At 43.9% G+C, this 19,543-nt stretch overlaps 1 protein-coding gene across 3 annotated transcripts in view; it reads right to left on the bottom strand.

Annotated features, from left to right (window-relative positions):
* The window catches only part of ASB2 (ankyrin repeat and SOCS box containing 2), a 56,136-nt gene that overhangs the window by 13,857 nt on the left and 22,736 nt on the right, over positions 1-19,543 (bottom strand). For all 3 annotated transcript variants that reach the window (XM_025206290.1, XM_025206288.1, XM_006025502.2), the window contains 4 exons: positions 17,056-17,222; positions 14,624-14,779; positions 13,042-13,287; positions 6,459-6,630 (listed from right to left, as the gene is read on the bottom strand). In XM_025206290.1, the coding sequence (XP_025062075.1) occupies positions 6,459-6,630; positions 13,042-13,287; positions 14,624-14,779; positions 17,056-17,222 (741 nt within the window). The remainder of the gene's footprint in view (positions 1-6,458; positions 6,631-13,041; positions 13,288-14,623; positions 14,780-17,055; positions 17,223-19,543) is intronic.

The following is a 19,543-nucleotide window of genomic DNA, read 5'->3' as shown; positions in this document are numbered from 1 at the left end:
AGTGATGCTTAATGCTCAGTAGCCTATTTTACTGAGTATTAGCATAATCACACTTTTTTACGTGATTCTATAAGGTACAGTAAAATAGGCAGTTACTGCTCATTAAAGTGCATGTGTAGATGCACCCAGTAAGTGTTACCTTGAATATGTGATACCACCTTAGATGCTTCATTTTTCACAGGAATAGCAAAGTGCTTCAAACAAGGAGGAAACCAAGCTGTCAGAAATGAGGAAGGTTACATTCAGTTTCTAAGACCCAAAGCCATCTTTACAATTCTGCTGCCAAATCTAACTCCCTGGCCTGGGCACCCCTCTGGAAACCATGACAGCTCAGTTGTGGCAGTGGCCACTTCATGAGGCTTTCAAGTCTATCCCAGACTGTGGTTAGCCAGAAAGAAAAAAAGAAAACTCCAAGCTGATTGCAAAGTGGAAAAATGTGCAATAGAGTTATAAACCACAATACACAGCGATTTCTGTTGGAAATAGCAGTGCCTCCTTAAATACAAAAGCACATATTGAATTTCTATTATTATATGGATTTAATGATAATATAAGACAAGCAACAAATGCAGTGTAAACAAATCTACTTCTGATCTTCAGTCACCAGAGGTGGATAAATGGCTTCCAATGAAAATATTGAAAGATCTGTGAGAGGAAGTTTAGAAGATCTGTGAGATAAGCTTTCTTCCCTGTTCACACATTATTTGCCTCTTTGGTAAAGATCCTAAGCTGAGAATCAAAAAATATGGGGAAGTTGCATGGGGAAATCAACAAAGAGACTGGGGCACTGCAACACACTCAGCACGCAAGGCCTGATTTTAGGCATCCTAGTACCCAATGGATTCCTCACCCCCATGTGCTCAGGTACCCTGTACTATGGATGGGGAGAGGGAGGCATCAAAGAATGGGATTCACAGATGACAGCAAGCGGAGCTCATTTCCTCCTGCTTCCCTGCAGACTTGTCAGGTCTCCTTCTGAGTCATTACGGGTTGTAGGTTGCAATCTGTGATGTAAGGGTTTTTATAACACCTATTTAAGTCCACTGAAGGCCAGTGTGGCAAGATGCTGCGTGCCTCCCACAAGTTGCTGACCATCTCCAACTTGATGGCAGAGGCAGTTGCTCTGTGCTCCCCAGCTCAGACTGTTAAGTACATATTTACATGATAAATCCACTGAAATAGTAGCACTGATGTTATTGCTCTTGGGTACCTGTCACTGCAGCATACTGAGCTGCTCTTGTGAGGTGCTGAGCCTCTACTACTCTCATGGATCGCAGTCAGAGTTGAAGAGGTTCAACACTTCACAAGGTGGGGCCAATGTTCCTACTGACATGATGGACAATGATGTTTCCAATTTATATGAAAACCTTCAGTTTTAAACTTCCATAGGTGTTCCTCTTGTTTAAGGAGAACATCCAACGCTTATAAGAGAAAGGCACTCACTGGCCTTTCCCAAAGCAGAGACATTGACCTCACATAACAAAGATGCTCACCAGAATGCATGATATTTGAGTACTGCTTAGCTGGCTTCCTTCCACTATGAACAAATGATTCATAATAGCCATCATAACAAAAAAGGCACACACCATTGCAAAGCTCCCATGCCAAGTTCCATTATTAGTCACCCCATGAGTTTTATAGTGTTTTACTAAGAATGAAAGGGTTGGGTTTTTGCTCTTGTTCCAGAAGGGAATTTGGTCAAATCTGCTCTTGAGCTACAGGGCCACTTCAACATTTATTTCTTCTTAGGAAAGGAACCAAAAAACTCTGAACTTTGAAGCCGTTTGAAATACATGCTTTAGTCTTGATCAGAATTTAGAAAATATCCCCTAGTTTTTAGAAGGGTCTAACCATACACAGTCAGATGAGTGGCAAATTGGCTAGATGGTCACACTCAGAGAGTGGTGGTGGGCAGGTCATTTTTGACCTGGAGGAATGTGGGCAGTGGAGTCCCCCAGGGCTCGGGCCTGGGGCCTTTATAGTTCAACATCTTTATCAGTGATTTGGATGTGGGTGTGGAAAGCACGCTGTCCAAATTCGCTGACGAAACCAAGTTTTGGGGCAACGTGGGCACGCTGGTGGGGAGGGACAAAATCCAGCTAGATCTAGACAGGTTACAGAGGTGGGTGGATGAGAATAGGATTGGAATACAACGCAGACAAGTGCAAGGTGCTGCATCAAGGGAGAAGGAACCAGCAACACACCTATAGGCTGGGGAACACCCTTCTTGTCAAAACAGTGGCAGAAAGGGATCTTGGAGTCATTGTTGACTCCAGGATGAACATGAGCCGCCAATGAGAGGAAGTGGTTAGTAAAGCTAACCGAACCTTGTTGTGCATCTACAGATGCATCACAAGAGGTCCAGGAAGGAGATCCTTCCCCTCTATGCAGCGTTGGTCAGGCCACCATTGGAGTACTATCCAGTTCTGGGTGCTGCACTTCAGGAGGGATGTGGCTAGCACTGAGAGGGTCCAGAGGAGGGCCACTCTCAGGGTTAAGGGGCAGCAGGGCAGGCCCTACGAAGAGAGGCTAAAGGGCCTGGATCTATTCAGCCTCCACAAGAGAAGGCTGAGAGGGGATCTGGTGGCCGTTTACAATCTCACCGGGGGGACCAGCCGGAATTGGGTGCAGCTCTGTTCCCCCGGGCACCACCCAGGGTTACTAGGAATAACGGCCACAAGTTGTTAGAGAGAAGGTTCAGGCTGAACATCAGGAGACATTACTTTACAGTTAGGGCTGCCAGGCTCTGGAATGGGCTCCCAAGGGAGGTGGTGCTCTCCCCTACCTTGGGGGTCTTCAAGAGGAGGCTGGACAGATATTTGGCTGGGGTGTTATGACCCTGGCACTCATTTGTGCGCGGGGCAGGGGTTGGACCTGATGATCTGCTTAAGTCCCTTCTGACCGTAAGCACTATGAAACTATGAAACCCTGGAACCAAGAGTGCTGAGATGGGAAGAAGGAATATGGGCATTTGAATAAGATTTTGCAGCTTAAACCCCTTTTTGTCTCTGATACCAAAGGCTCTGTTCAGCATCTTGATGCCTTAATTGCTGTGGACACTACCTCTTGTTTGGAGAGAGGGTTCTTCCCAAGCAAAATCAGTTCCTGTTTTACATAGCCACCCACACCCACCTCTTTCATAGAGCCATCTGAGCATCACACACACTTGGAAGTGATGCTGGTTTCCCCAGTATCTCAGCCACCAGTCTCCTGCCACCTGCTACCCTGCCTCCCAGATAAAGTAACATGAAGGGAGATGGACTTTTATTAAATGATGATAAGGTAAATATGCCAAGATATTATTGGTTGGCATGTATTTCATACAGCTGAAAACAAATTCTACTTTGTGCTACTGCCATTCCTGAATTCCAAGAAGGAAGGGGTCAGGAGGCCTCTTGCTCTGATTCTGGGATTGACAATGCACTGTTATGAACTCCATATCAACAAAATGCATTTTGTGTCAATATTGACATGGCACCATTTAAAGCAAACAAATCCCAAGCAAGAGGAGTTGACTGTTGAGCCCTGGGATCACATTCTTGGCTTTTGGATGTTGTGGAACCTTTCTGCTCTGGCACTAAATCCAGGGGTGGAATTCCTGCAGAATTACGTATTAAATCCACAGGAATAAAAAGAGAGGTCACTCTGAAGGCTGTTGTTATACTGAATACCAAAGGAATTAAGACCAGTTGGCCACTGGGAATAAAGCTTTGTCATTTGGATAAATATTTGGTTTGAGCTGCTAAATAGAGAATACATGTCTTCTAGTTTAGTTCACAGCCCTTATAAACCAAAAAAATGCACTTGGCCTTTTAAGTCTGGAGGAATTAAGACCTTGGGTTTAAATTCTGATCTCACTTAAGAGTGGTGGGAATAGGGAATAACAGGTGTGAGGTCTGAAGCAGGGTTAGGGTTAGGTTATTTCTAAAGTGATGATGGGCTTACACTGAAAAGGCTTTAGCTCCTAGCTTATGTGAGCTAGGAGCTAAAACTAGACTTGTCAGGTCTCAGGGGCATACAGTTTCACAGGACTGAATCAAGCTCAATATAGACATTTAGGTGCAGATCTGTTTTCCCCCAAGTTTTGGGGGCAAGAAACAGGAACTGGATTGCTGCCTTTAACCCATTTCCAGTGTGAAACATACTTATTTGGAAGAAAACTCTCAACATAATATAAATTCCAGGGAGAATTCTGAGTTGTGCCAGCAGAAGTTGTACCCACCCACATTACAATAGTAGTTGCCGTTACATAAAATTCTCAGGGCTGCTCTCTAGCACACACGGCCTCCACCAAGGCAGCAGTTCTGTTCCAGTTGCAGAAAATAAGAATTCTTGCATACATCGCTGCAGTACTGAGAAGCTGAGGTTATATCTGTGAAGTGCATTGAGATCCTAGGATAACAGGTATTATGGAAAGGTGCTTTTTATGCATCATTAAGCACCAACATTTCATATTGGTGTAGTGCGTGTATGCAAAAGATGTCGTCTTATCCAGAGGCAAACATTACAGCTTTAACAGCCTTTGACACTACTCTTTTTATTGGGGTTTTGATGAAAAAATGAATAGTCATGGACTGTAAGGACAGAATAGACTGTTAAGGTCTGTACTGTATCTAGGGTCTGTGACTACACCTTGTACAGACACATCTGAGAAAGCTTTCAACTTGACAATTTAGCCACTGGCTGCATGGGGTTCACTGTAGGCTGTAAAATCTGCCTGGGAGCCTTGTTAAATCTTCAGGTGACTAACACCAGGCTGACCTCCAGCCTGCTCTGGCCATACCATTCGCAGCACCTGACCTATCTAATTTAAAGATAGTATCCACACAAGCTGTAGTCATACCTCCAGATTGCCATGTAGACAGACAACCTCTAGCCTGATCTCCTACGCAGGAGACCATGGAATTTCACCAGCTGGTTGCTGCATCAACCAACTCTCTTATAATGGCATCCAATCTCCATTTAATTATTTCAAGTGATAGAGACTCTGCCACCCGCCCTGATAAGTTTTTTCCGATTGTAATTACCCTCACTGTTAAAAATGTGTATCTTATCTCTAGCCTGAATTTCTTTGGCTTTAGATTCTATCCATTGGATTTTGTTATACAAGATAAAAGAACCAACAACTTTCAGATTCCTTTTGCCCTCTTACATACTGCGATTTAATCTTCTCTTGCACAAATGAATTGGACTGAGCTTTTTTTAATCTCTCATGATAGGGCATATTTTAAAGACCTTGAATCACTCTTTTGCCTCTTTTGTGAACCCTTTCTGATTTGTAACCAACTGTTCTGAACATGGACACCTAACCTGGAGGTAGCATTTCAGCAATGGTCTTCTTATGCCTCATATCAGAGCCAGCCTTAGAGAAAAAGGCCCTCTGGGCAAACTTATATTTTGGCCCACACTCCCAGGATCCCCTTCCCAGCACCATCCACAAGTCAGTGGCAGAGGCAGGTAACCCAGGGTGCAGTCCAGTGGGGAGGTGGAACAGCATGGTGTGCCAGGCAGGTGGGTGGGCAGCAGTGGCACCACTGCTGCTGCCCACATTGCCTGGCCTGGTTCCTCCTGAGCAGCAGCTGGAGGCAGGAGGTGGGCTGGGCTGGGCTGGGCACCACTCCTCCTGCCTGGGGTGGGGATCAGCCAGGATGAGGCAGGGCAGGAGAAGATTGCTTCTGTGAGCATGGGCTGCTCACACGTGTGTGCGTGCATGTATGCGCATGTGTGCATGTGTGTGTCATGTGTGCATGTGATGTGCCCCTCTGATCGTAGCACCCTGGGCAGTCGCCCATGTTGCCCACCCCTAAGGCTGGCTCTGCCTCAGATATTCATTTAGCCACTTCCTGTCTGTCAGTCTCTTAATTCATGCTGACAAAATCTGAATGCACTGAAGTTGCAGTGTAGTTATTTTGTAGAACATTTATTTTGCATAATGTGTAGCATGTTCTGCTCCTGGAGAAGGACTATTATGGACTTATCAGGATAGGGAAGTTACTGCAGAATAAGCCAGGGTATGATTTTAAAACTCAGTGGATTTTCTGCACTGTTTCCCTATGTAGACATGCTTATTCCGTACAGAGTACCTACTCCTGTTTACCTTAATTACTTCCAGAGCTACTCTGGACTTTATCCCAGTAGATGGAGCCTAATAAATGATATCTCATCTAAGTTAGCAAGATCCTTCTTAGAGCAGTGGGAATATCCAGAGACCCCATTCATCCTATCTTTGCAGGCATACTTATGAGTTCAGTACTAGAAACACAAACTGTATAAATATAGGACAGATTCCAGCTGGTATAAACCATGGCAGCTCAGTTGACTTTACTGGAGCTGTACAGAATTTAAGATATGGACCATTATTTTATTTTATTTCTTCAAGGTTTTGGATTCCCATCTAAAGGGTGAAACTGTAAATGATCTAAATAATAATTATAAAAAAATACAACACCAGAACTTACTCATAATTGCCTTTTTTGGCTGCTATGTGAAGAGGTAACAGCCCATCCTTATTAGCTCTGTTAGCATCTGCACCTTGTGACAACAGGAACTGCACGATCTTTTCATGTCCATTTTTACAAGCTTCATAAAGAGCAGAGGCCTTATCACTGGCTTGGGTATTGATATCAGCACCTAGAAACAAAGTAAACCTTTGTAGAACTAGTGACCAGAATCAAAAGCATCATTTGAGTGAACAGAACAAGTTTCTGTTATTTATTTAGATTTCAGCCACAAAACCAACAGGAAGGTGAAATGACTGCTCATATATTTCCTTTAGAACATTTGCTGGGTATGGTAAGAATGAGGATGGAGAGAAGATAAAAGAATAGTTTATATTTTCCACATTTATTTTGCTAACCAGTAAATATTCTCCCCAGTGCTAAGGGAATGAATGTGATGGGATATTTTTTGCACTGGACAGTCAAAAAACCTCACCCTGTATAAAAGCAATAACCATATTACCCACAGGACTATACCCACAATAGGTGCCTGCAGTTAGATTCTGATCATGAGCCTAAGGCCCTCCATCTACATCACAAGAACAATCATATTTGAATGTGGTTGAGGACGAATGATTTTATATTATGACATTTTCTTGCCTATGTAAACAGAAAAAAAAACATATTGGAGAAACATATATCAGACCTTGCATACATAACCTAAAACATGATCCTGTAACATGGCAGTTAGATACTTTTGAGAAAATAACTTATTCTGACAAGCTGTTGGTATTTTGGCATACCTTATTCCAAGTTTATTTCAATACCATATTTTCTCATGTAAACCATGCATATTTTCCCTCCAGACAAGCCAAAGGAAATTGGGGTGTGTAGTATATGCAAGAAATAGGGATCCCCAGGGGTCTGGAAATTTGGCAGCAGGGGAGCAGTGGCAGTGTTAATTGCCATGGTTCCCTGCTGCTAAATCTCCAGACCCCTGAGGAGACCCTAGTCAGATGACACAGCCCCACATGCTAGATTGGGTCAGTGCATGGGGTCTGGCCATGGCTGGATCCAACATGAAGCTCCAGACCCAGTCCACTGGATCAGACTGGTGCTTGGGGTCTGTCCCAGGCCCAGTCTGCCAGATTAGATATTTACCCATATTGCAAGGTAAGATTTTTTTTTGTTTAAGATGTTTGTCAAAACAGGGGGCACATTATATTCCAGGGCATGCTACATGCGGGAAAATGTGGTATTCCAACAGTCCTAAAGAATTTTTCTGCCTTCTTCAACTCTTTGCCTATGGTGTTAATAATTTTTTTCAAATTAATGGTAAATATTCAGCAAATTAATTAGTCAAGTTGTTTTGGTATACTTAACCAGCTCAGTTATAGCATGGTTAAACAGGCAAACCAGCCAGACCAAGCCATGCTATTTCATTGTTGGATCACAACCAGGTTTAAATGTACCTACTTCTGAAGTATAAATTTAGGACCTGAAAGTCCAAGTCAATTTCCAAACTTGGGTTTCCATTGTAATATATTGCATCATCCTGCTTTCAGACTGGCTGGTCTATGTGTATCCTGAATAAGAACTGCAACTCACTGGCCTTCTGCATCTAAATTCTGATAAGGAAAAATGCCAATCAGTTTCTTTTTTGATCATGAAATGTCCTTGTCAAGGAGAATATTTCCCTCACTTGAAAAATTTAGCAAAGCTTTTGATACGGTCTCCCATAGCATTCTTGCAGGCAAGTTAAGGAAGCACGGGCTGGATGAATGGACTCTAAGGTGGACAGAAAACTGGCTGGAGCATTGCGCTCAGAGAGTAGTAATCAATGGCTCGATCTCTAGCTGGCAGCCAGTATCAAGTGGAGTGCCCCAGGGGTTGGTCCTGGGGCCAGTTTTATTCAATGTCTTCATCAATGACCTGGAAGATGGCACAGAGTGCACCCTCAGCAAGGTTCCGATGACACCAAGCTTGGGGGGAGTAGTAAATACTCTGGAGGGTAGGGCTAGGATTCAGAGTGAACTGGACAAATTGGAGGATTGGGCCAAAAGGAATCTCATGAGGCTCAACAAGGACAAGTGCAAAGTCCTGAACTTAGGACAGAACAATCCCATGTACCAGTACAGGCTGGGGGTTGACTGGTAGGGGTGTGCGAAGTGGGCTGTATTTGATTAGGATTCGGTCCGAATCAGGGACAGTGATTCGATTCATTGATTTGGATCACTGTCCCCAAATCAGTTCAGCTAAATCCAAATCTGAAGATTCAATGTAGATTCGGAGAATCAGCAATTCAGCCATAAACACAGCTTTAAATGTTTTTTCTACATATGTCAAGGTACCAGGTATGGCTTGTGAACACTGTGATGCTGGGGCAGATGGAGCATCCCACAGGAGTGCAGGGGGGGGCCCCCTAAATGCTTGGCGGCAAACCCAGAAGTAGACCAGAAGTACCTCCAGTCCACTTCCAGGTCTGCCAGGGAGCATGCAAGGGGGCCCCCCTGCACCTCCCCCAGGTCAGCAACCGGCTGCCGGGGGACCCTGGGTGCCCCCTCAGACCCAGGAGGCAGCAGTTGCCAAGCCAAAGAGGCCCGGGGGGGGGAGTGTGGGAGGGCCCCTGAGCACTCCCTGAAGGACCCAGAAGTGGACTGGAAGTGCTTCTGGTCCACTTCTGGGTCTGCTGCCAAGCATGCTGGGGAGCCCTCCACGCTCCGGTGGGACGCTCCATCTGCCCCACCATCGCAGCACTGACAAGCGATCTGGTACCTTGAGGTATGTAGAAAAAACATTAAAAGCTGTGTCTGTGTCCAAATCGCTGAATCTTTCCAAATCTCTCTGAATTGATTCAGAGGGTTCTGATTCGATTTGGAGAGATTAAAGCGCCTCCTGATTCAAATTGGATTTGGAGATTCTGCCACCAAATTGGGCCAAATCTCCACAGAATCAAATCAGGGACTGAAGTTTTGCACAGCCCTACTGACTGGCTGGGTAGCACCTCTACAGAAAAGGACCTGGGGGTTACAGTGGACAATAAGCTGAATATGAGTCAGTAATGTGCCCTTGTTGCCAAGAAAGCTAATGGCATACTGGGCTTCATTAGTAGGTGTGTTACTCGTATGTCCAGGGCAGTGATTATTCCTTTCTATTCAGCACTGGTGAGCCTAAATCTGGAGTACTGCATTCAGTTTTGGGCCCCCCACTACAGAAAGGATGTGGACAAATTGGAGAGAGTCCAGCTGAGGGCAATAAAATGGTAAGAGGGTTTGGGGACATGATTAATGAGGAAAGACTGAGGGAACTGGGCTTATTTAGTTTAGAGAAGAGGAGACTGAGAGGGGATTTAATAGCAGCCTTCAACTACCTGAGTGGAGGGGGATTCGAAAGAGGATGGAGCTACACTCTTCTCAGTGGTGGCAGATGACAGAACAAGGAGCAATGGTCTCAAGTTGCAGCAAGGGAAGTTTAGGTTAGATATTAGGAATAATTTTCTCACTAGGAGGGGATTAAAGCACTGGAACAGGTTACCTACCCAGTGAGGTGGTGGAAACTCCATCCTCGGAGGCTTTCAAAACCCGGCTAGACAAAGCCTTGTCTGGGATGATCTAATTGGGGATGGTCCTGCTTTGAGCAGGGGGTTGGACTAGATGAACTCCTAAGGTCGCTCCGAGCCCTGACTTCCTATGATTCTATCTGTGTTGTGTTTGCTTATTTAAAGATACAAACACAAGTAAAATTTCAATGGCAAAATACAACACAGAGCTATTTTCTTTAAAATAAATTAAACAAAATCTTTTATTTATAGCAAACATTGCTCATCATAAACAATGCAACGATATTATTACCAAGGTTCTCAGAAGAGCTTTTATGGCTTGGAACAGCTGTTTTTTTTATTGTATTTTCTCTTGTGCATTTTTCTCCAAATGGAACTTTTAAGGAAATTAGAATCTGTAATTGAGCTGAACACAAATCTCATTCAAGTATAGTATTTAAAGTCAGAGAGGGAGTACTGATTCAGTGTTATATAAAACAGATTAACCAATAGAAGCATTTTTGTTCCCTAACACTCATAGTGTGCAATCTATATCTTTTACAAGTATATATTGTTGTCTAGACATTTTTCATTTTAACTATTTTGAGTGCTAGTTCATCAATATAATTACAGATGCTGCCCCCAATTCTCATTTACTCTAAGACAGTGGCTCAGCTTTTCAGAGTCAAGGTACCCCTTGTTAGACTCAAGACACCCCTTGAAAAATGCCAGCCCTATGCTTTTGCTTGGTTTCTTTTCATTGCAGAGAAATAATAAAGCAATTCTTCTGTTGCAAAGAACTCAGAAAACCCACAACAGGGTTTTCAACACTGTGGATTCTTTTTTGAAATCTCTTGGTTTATCTTGTGAATTACATGTAGGTGTTTGCACCCCTAACAGTGTTGTGCAGCATTCTGCAGTACTCTGGCAGTATCAGTGGACCTTAAAGTGCAACTGTTATAGCTGCAGTTCTTTAAGGTCCATTCACATGACTAGTATAAAGTGTAAGTTAGGCCCATTGCATCTTTCAGTATAAGCACACATGCACACTACTTATTCACAGAATAAATGGGCCAAAATTACCATTGCTTAACATGGGACTGCTAAAGCAAAGGGGTTTAATTTTACATGCCTCCTAAAATGTCAGGAATCTGCAAAGGTATATATGGAAACAGGCACCTGAAAGAGAAATTAGGAACCCACTTAAGAATGGAACACAAGGAGCTGGGAGACTGCAGGAAAGACCTCTCTGGGGTGGGGAGAGGTACCACAAGATATGAATTCTTGACCTTTTATGAGAATAAGAAGTTTCTTCTTCCTCTCTTGAGGATGATAAAACATATTTACTCTAGGTCAGATCCTGCTTGCCTTTCCCACCAGAGTTCTTCATGGACTGACTCCTTCCCTGAATACAGAAAGCAAGACTGGGCCCCACCTGAGGACTCTAAAACGCTCACCAAACTTAGCAGTTGGTGCTTTCTGTCTTCAAAGTGATGCACAGACATTAATTCACTAATTCTGCAGACGTCCCTTTGACATAGGAATGGTAAGTGTCGCTGTCTGCAAATGGGGACAATGAGAAAGAGGTGACCAGCCCCAGTGCAGGTGTACAGGTGTGGAATCTTCCCTCCTCCGTGCCCTTTACTAAAAAGCTGCATCAGAACCACAAAGATTTCAAGGACTGATCTCTGCCCATTGAGGCACCGGCTACTCAAAAAGAAGTGAGAAGAGGAAGAACCAGACTAAGGCCCAACCTCCACATAGGAAAGTGTGGGATACCCTCCTACAGAATGGGGAGCAATGCATTTCCTCTATGTTTTGAAGGGTTTTAGGAATTTTTTTACCTTCCAGAAGCACAGTATCTTCTGCACTGCTGGAGGGCCAGAACTCCCTGCTATTCAGGGCTGTGGCTAAAAGCCACAAGATGGAGCGCCTCAACCATGAAAAAATACTTCTAGAATGAAATATCTCTATGAACTCTTGGAAATGGTGTAGCCATGATGGTCCAAGAAATATATAAAGAGACAAGGATATTTTTGGTGGTCTTTTATTGTGCTAGGGAGAAATTTTAGTGAAGCTTTGGGGCACAAAGTAGACCTGAGATAGAACATTTTGTGCCTGAAAGCTTATCTAACATCTTTCCCAAATACACAGCTGGCCCGATAAAAGATATCACCAAAAAATCCTTGCCAACAAACATTGGACACCTTCAGGGAAGCAGCCAGTCTAATCTGCACATCACATCGCAACACTCTCACAAAAGGACTCTGAGTTACCTGGGAGAATAAACTTCCACTCTCTACCTCCCCTGTGCAAAATGCAGTTTCTTTTCTAACTTCCACAATCTTTGTTTTTTCCTCAGCCTGAAGAAGGTTGTATGTACCCAAAAGCTTGAAAAGAAAGACCTTTTTTTGCTACTGTTTAGTTGATCTAATAAACAATACCACCTCTGACCCAAAAGCTTTGTGTATGCCTACAACGATGACATTCATCCCTTGCAGCACATCATGGAAACGTTTTCAGAAGCAGACTACAACAACACAGCAGTGGGGAACTTTCTTTTCTCATTTCTTGCCTTGCAGATGTTCATTAACAGGTTAGTGCTGGCTCTAACTCTTGGCTTTGATTCCCTGTTTATGTTTTTTTGTTTCGTGTACAGGCTATTTATGTAGTGCAAAGATTGCATCCAAATCAGGTGCCCAGGACTGCTGAATACACAGTCATGGTATGCTAGCATTCTAACCAGCAGCACACTCCAGCAAAGCCCCACCTTAACCATGCAGACTACTCTTACTAGTAGCTCCCCAGAGCAACCTGGGGTGTTTTCTGTCTATTTTTATAGATTTCATAGATCTTTAGGGTCGAAAGGGACCTCAGGAGATCATCAAGTCTGATCCCCTGCCCTTGGCATGCCTGTCATGTAAAAACCAGGGCTCAGAATCTTTATCAACTTGATCCAGTGTCCATCTGGGGACTGAAAAGATGACTCATGCACATTTGTGGGCCTCTTCTTGGATATTTAGGCTATACTGAGTAGATCAAATGAATTGTAATTGCTGTACTCACCACACTTAGCAAGGTATCGCAAAGCATCTAACTGCCCACTCTCTGCTGCCACAAATAAAGAGGTGATTCCATAAGCATTTGTGGATTCAATCTTGGCTCCCGCTTTGATCAAGATATCAGTGATTTCCAGGTCATTCCGAGAGACGGCCTCGTGGAGAGCTGTCCAACCCCGATTGCACCGGTGGTTTGTGTCGGCATTGTACTGCACCAGCAGCCTCACAGCTTCTACATTCTTGCGTTCACAGGCTGTCTCAACAAAAGGGAAATCATTTATGACAAACTTTTCAAGAGGTCACTAATTCTGGGCTTCTCAGATCTAGGATGCCACATCTAAGACATTCTAGAGGCCAATGTACCTAGAATGACAGGCCACTTTCACAAACCCTGGCCATAACATATTGTACATTGTGAATTGACAAAGGCCAGGACTGTCCATGGCAATATTTTTCTAAGTAAGCGTATAAATTTCCATGAAGGAATCACCTATTTGTGTTGATTTTCCCCATGGATACAGCTTCCACTCACACTGGTGGGAGTCATAGGCACTGAATAGAGAGTATGTGACTAAACAATGCAGCAGTCACCTATGCATAGCAGTTTTGCATGTTTCAATTCAGACATACAGCTAAGGTGAGAAATTTTTTTCATGGTTACATTTTCATTAATTTTCCATCATTGTGGTAGAAGGTAGGCAAACAGATCTTGCATCAAGACTGGTAAGTTCATCAAATTCTGGGACAGTGCTTCTATATTATATTTTGTGTTTGTTATTCCATTTATTGAAAAGTGAAACAACTTCCTCAAATCAAACAGACTCTTAAGGGCCAGATTTTTAGAATTAGCCATCCTAAAATGGGTGGCATCCAAAGTTAATGACCACATTCATGTTTGGATCTATATATTTTTTAAAATTTTAAATTAGACCACTAGGAAGCATCTATTGACCTAGAAGGTAATGCAGAGTAGAACCTTACAGACTAACTGGTTCAGAGAAGCATATGCTTTCGAAGGTAATAGCCCACTGTGTCAAATACTATCTGATCAAGTAGCATATGATAAAGGAGGTTGTTGCCTATGAAAGCTTATGCCTCTTTGAATCAGTTAGTTTCTCAGGTGCTACCCTGTCCTGCCTTCTGCCTGACTTCAGATTAACACAGCTAGCTACCTCTCTCTACTCACTGAAGTAGAGATGCACGATAAAATTTAAGAGATCAGAGGTTTTTTTTCCTTCGCCAAACTCTATGATGCCCTTGGGTTTATTTAATTTTGTTGAATATAGCATACTGTTCACATAAGAGCAATGCAGCAGATACATGGTAAGGAAATGTACCACTTGTGTATATTGTTATAGCCTTTTATGGCACATTTAACCCTATGCTCACACCATTGGTGAATGACAACAGCTTCAAACATTTTTGCTGTGATATCCAATGAATACTTAGAATTGTGGCTTCAAGTAATAATAATAAAAAAATATGTATCCACAACAAAACAACAAGGGCCTGTTTTTCAGAAGGGCTGACATCCAAACTCCACTTGGATTCAGTGGGAACTCAGCCCCTCTGAAAACCAGGCTTTTTACCTTTATAGAGTGGAGTCTCTCTGGATTTGTTTGCAATATCAGGTTCAGCTCCAGCTTGTAGCAAAGAAAGCAGACAGTCCAGGTGTCCTCTATATGTTGCTATATAGACTGCTGTCTCTTCCTGAAGAGTACGCTGATCAATGGTTCCAGGGTATGCTGTTCAGGAGTCATTGGTCCACAGTTAGTAAAGCATGAAGCACACATGCATCTACCACTGAAAGCAACTGTTACTAATCATTGTGGGACAGGTATTATTATAAATGTAAAACATTCAATGATAGGAAATTACTCGTTCCCTGGATTTTGAAGTGAAAAAAATTTCCAAGGTTCACTTAAACCCCCAAACTTCTCTGATAAGAATCATTTTTTAAAAACGGAGGCTCATAGTGTAGTTCTAGTCACGAAGTTAAGCTCCCCAACCCCACGTTACAGCTAGGAGGAGGCATGTTATGCAAACAGCACCTCAGTTGGCAGCAGTGGGCTGAGGAGGCACTCACACAGGGATCAGGAGGGTGCAAATTGAACTTGCCAGTGCTGGGAGTGCCTTGTTGGATAAATTAGAAATAAAACTGTCAGGGGTCAGGGTACAGGTCAGGCAGTGCTAGAGCCTTTCATTTATGGACAGTAAGTAGTATGCCTCCTGCTTTTGTATCTTAGCACACAGTGGACACATCTACATGAGATGTTTACTGCAGAGTTAACTGATTAGCTTTTCAGTAAACATTTCAGCATCTATGCATGTGCCCCTATTAGGGTGCAGGAGACTAATAAACTACAAGTACTACCCTGCCGTGGAGTTTTTTCATGCACAGCAGTGCACGTGTAGATGCTGACCGAGCTGACTGGGGCATGAGGGTGCTTCAGTGTGGGGGTTGCCTACCAGCTAGCCCCCCACTGAAGCACCCTTGTGCCCCAGCCAGCCCCTCCACAGCACATTCAGCCTGGTCAAAGCAGCCCCAGACTGGCAGGCTGACCCCCCAGATCTGTTGCCAACAGAGGCTGCTCTGCCCTGGCTTATTGTACTCCAGCCCAGGCACATGTATAAATGGTGTGCCCCTGAGTTTCCCAGGAGCAATACATTCCAGAGCAATACATTCTAGAGTTTATTGCTGTACATTAATGACACATGTAGATGCATGCACCCAGTGTTTCCATTTGGATGTTGTAATTTAGCTTGGCTGGAAAACAAGGATTCTGTTTCTCAGAATATGTCGATGTTTGAAATTAATTTTTGAGACAAATAAATTAGATCAGGCCCCCAGAATAGCCAAGAGCCCAGTGAGTGTGGCAGCTTCCCAGAATGTGGGAGACCCAGATTCAAGTCCCTGCTCTGATGCTGGCACAGCAAGGACTTGAACTTCAATCTACCTCACCTCAGAGGAGCATCCTAACTACAAGGCTGCTAGTGATTGGACTTCACTCTCTCTCCAAATATTCCATCCTGGGCTTCAGAAACTCTTCCAATGGAGTGATGAAAAAAAAAGTGCCTTTTGAAATATTCCTGACCAGGTCTAATGGCAATGGCCAAACCTGTACATTTTGTTTGTGAAGACCCCATAAGCCTTCAAAAGCCCAGACAATTTGGGGCTTTCCATAAATAAAGTAGGCTAAGAACATGCTGTGAATTTACTTTAAAACAGGCTAAAATAAAAGAAGTTGACAAGTAAATTAGATTAAAATGTTTAAAAAGTCATTTGTCTCTAGTCACTGGCAATTTAAAAAGCTACTAAGCAGCAGCAGTTAAGTGGGAATTTGGAAACAGCACTCTGCAAATAGTCTACCATCAGGCTTTCTTTAACTAATCAATGCCAAATTGTCCATTGGTATTCACTGGTGTAGCTCCATTGACTTCTGTGGAATTATGCTGATTTATATCAGCCAAGATCTAATCTCTTATACCCTAAAAAACACAGCTATATGGGGCAAGTCAATATCAACCCAGAAAAGCAAGATGTTACTCAACTCTTAAGAGTTTTATATTATTTTTTCATAGGTTTTAACCTACTTATTCAACTCAAGACTCCTCCAAAGTCAAACAGCCCATTAGGCTAGTATGGTGAAGACAAACTAGTTCCTATACCCAATGACACATAAGGGAGTGACATGGTCAGCATCACATCTGGACACCTTTAACTCCACCACCCAAATGACCAGATACCCATTTACAGCTGCGCCAACTGAGGGCAGCCTAGAGAAGGTCTTGAATTCACATCTCCCAAACCCTGAAGAGACATCTTAACTAATCTGCCACTGCACAACTGCACTTATTTATATAGGCTGAAATGAATGCACCTGTACAAAGCTTGAATAAAGGCATGTCTTTGGATGGAACAGACAGAAGAGGTCAGGACAGAAGAGGTTATATTTCCTGCTTTTTGGCCAATCTTTTTTATTCATCTCCCATTTTTAATCATTAAAAAAAACTTACTAACCTTTTTGCAACAGTTTCAGGCATCCTACTTCACCATAGTAGGCTGCTTCATGCAGGGGTAACCATCCATCTTTGTTAGGTTCAGAAAGGTTTTTCCCCGATTTCATCATGTTAAGCACAGCATTTTCATCTCCTTCCTTGATTGCTACTGCTACTGGATCTAGCTCTCTTTAAAACAATGTTAAAATTTTTTTTACACCATACAAAGCTCATTGTAGTAGTATTAGCAATACCTATCCAACAAAAACTGGGGAAACCCCACAACGTAAATACACTAGCTAAAACTGTCAAGATTTGTTCTGACATGGGGCAAAATGATAGCAATGGAAATTAGCTCTAGACTACCCTAGAACAATGTTTCTCAACCTGTGGATCGTGACCCAAAAGTGAGCCACAAGAATATATGAAAGGGTCATGAATAGACTTTAAACATGTATCAGCAAACTTTAAAAATTGATTCTCTTTTAAAGGAGAAAAATGTGGAGTTTCAGTCTGCAAGGGGCTGCTTAGGGTCTCCTTCTCCCCTGCCCCCCATGCCACACATCCACCCCCTACCCACACACTAGGGGGCTGGGGCTGGGGGCAGGGGCAGTGGGTCAGGAGTGAGGGGCACTGGGTCAGGACTGGTCATTGATATTTACAAATGGGTCCTGGTACAAAAAAGGTTGAGAACCACTGCTCTAGACAATATTATATCTTGGCTTTAGCAGGGCTTTTGATCCAGTGTCCCACAACGTTCTTGCAAAGAAGCTGATGAAGTACAGGTTGGATGAATGGACTGTAAGGTGGACAGAAAACAGACTGAACTGTCAGGCTTAGAGGGTAGTAATCAGTGGCTGGATGTCTAGTTGGCAGCTGGTATCAAGTAGAGTGCCCTAGGGGTTGATTTTGGGGCTGGTTTTATTCAATATCTTCATTAAGATCTGAAAGATGGGATGGAGTGCACCCTCAGCAAATTTGCAGATAATACCAACCTGGGAGGAGGAGTGGACATGCTGGAGGATAGAGCTAGGATTCAGAGATCTTGACAAATTGGAGGATTGGACCAAAAGAAATCTCATGAGGTTCAATAAAGACAAATGCAAAGTCTTGCACTTAGGACGGGACAATCCTATACACTGGTACAGGCTAAGGGCTGACTGGCTAAGTAGCAGCTCTGCAGAAAAGGACCTGGCAGTTACAGTGAACAATAAACTGAATATGAGCCAGCAGTGTGCCCTTGCTGCAAAGAAGGCTAATGGCATACTGGGCTGCATTAGTAGGAGCATTGCCAAGAGATCAAGAGAAGTGATTCTTCCCCTCTATTCAGAACTGGTGAGATCACATCAGGAATATTATGTCCAGTTTTGGGCCCCCAACTACAGAAAGGATGTAGACAAATTAGAGAGAGTCCAATGGAGGATAACAAAAATGGTTAGGGGGCTGGGGCACGTGACTTCTGAGGAGAGGCTGAGGGAACTGGGTTTACTTAGTCTGGAGAAGAGAAGACTGAGGGGGAGATTTAACAGCAGCCTTCAAGTACCTGAAGGGGGGTTCCAAAGAGGATGGAGCTAGACTGTTCTCAGTGGTCAAACTGAGGGAGATAGGGGCACAGGTGGTCTTCTTGGTCCTTCCAGTGAGTGGATGTGGAAGATGCCATGAGACCTTCATCTAGGATGTCAACTTGCGGCTTCAGGAATGGTGTCTCGAGGCAGGCTTCAGCTTTCAGGACCCATAATTCAGAACAAGAGACATGCTTGGGTGGGATGGGCTTCACCTCTCTCCCAAAGGTAAGCGTGTGTTCTCTTTCAGGTTGGCTGATCTCCTCCTGCAGGCTTTAAACTAGGCTCGTTGGGAGAGGGGGAGGAAGAGGGCTGAGGGAGCCATGGAACACCGAACCAAGAGACTCCCACAAGAACAGCCCAGCCAAGACAGGCGACGGGCACAAGATATACCCAGGTAAGAGACAGGGGCCCGGATAGTCCTGGGATTGAGGGGGCAGTGCATATACCCTCAGGAGGCCTTAAATGCCTCTACACTAATGCTCGTAGTATGGGAAACAAGCAGGAGGAACTTGCCCTCCTGCTAGCTAACACAAACCCAGACACAGTGAGGCTCACTGAAACTTGGTGGGATCCAACACATGACTGGGTGGTAAACATCAAGGGCTATAGGCTGTATAGGCGGGATAGAACAGGGAGGGAAGGCGGGGGTGTGGCGCTCTGTGTCAAAGAGCAATACATATCCTCAGCAAACAGCACTGGGTCTGAGGCAGGGAAGACTGAGGTGCTCTGGGTCAGACTACAAGGGGGTCGGGGGGAAAGGGACTTAACAGTGGGGGTCTACTACAGGCCACCCAACCAGGGGGAAGAGCTGGACCGGGAATTTTCAGGTCAGCTTGTGAAGGCAGTTAAGTCAAGGGACGTGGTCCTCATGGGTGACCTAAACTATCCAGACATCTGCTGGGAAAAGCAGTCAGCCAGGTCTGACCGCTCACGTAGGTTCCTAGC

The sequence above is a fragment of the Alligator sinensis genome, unplaced genomic scaffold (assembly GCF_000455745.1).
Source record: "Alligator sinensis unplaced genomic scaffold, ASM45574v1 scaffold47_2, whole genome shotgun sequence".
Lineage (NCBI taxonomy): Eukaryota > Metazoa > Chordata > Crocodylia > Alligatoridae > Alligator > Alligator sinensis.
Note: the sequence above shows the minus strand (reverse complement) of the source record. Positions and strands in the feature narration are given on the sequence as shown.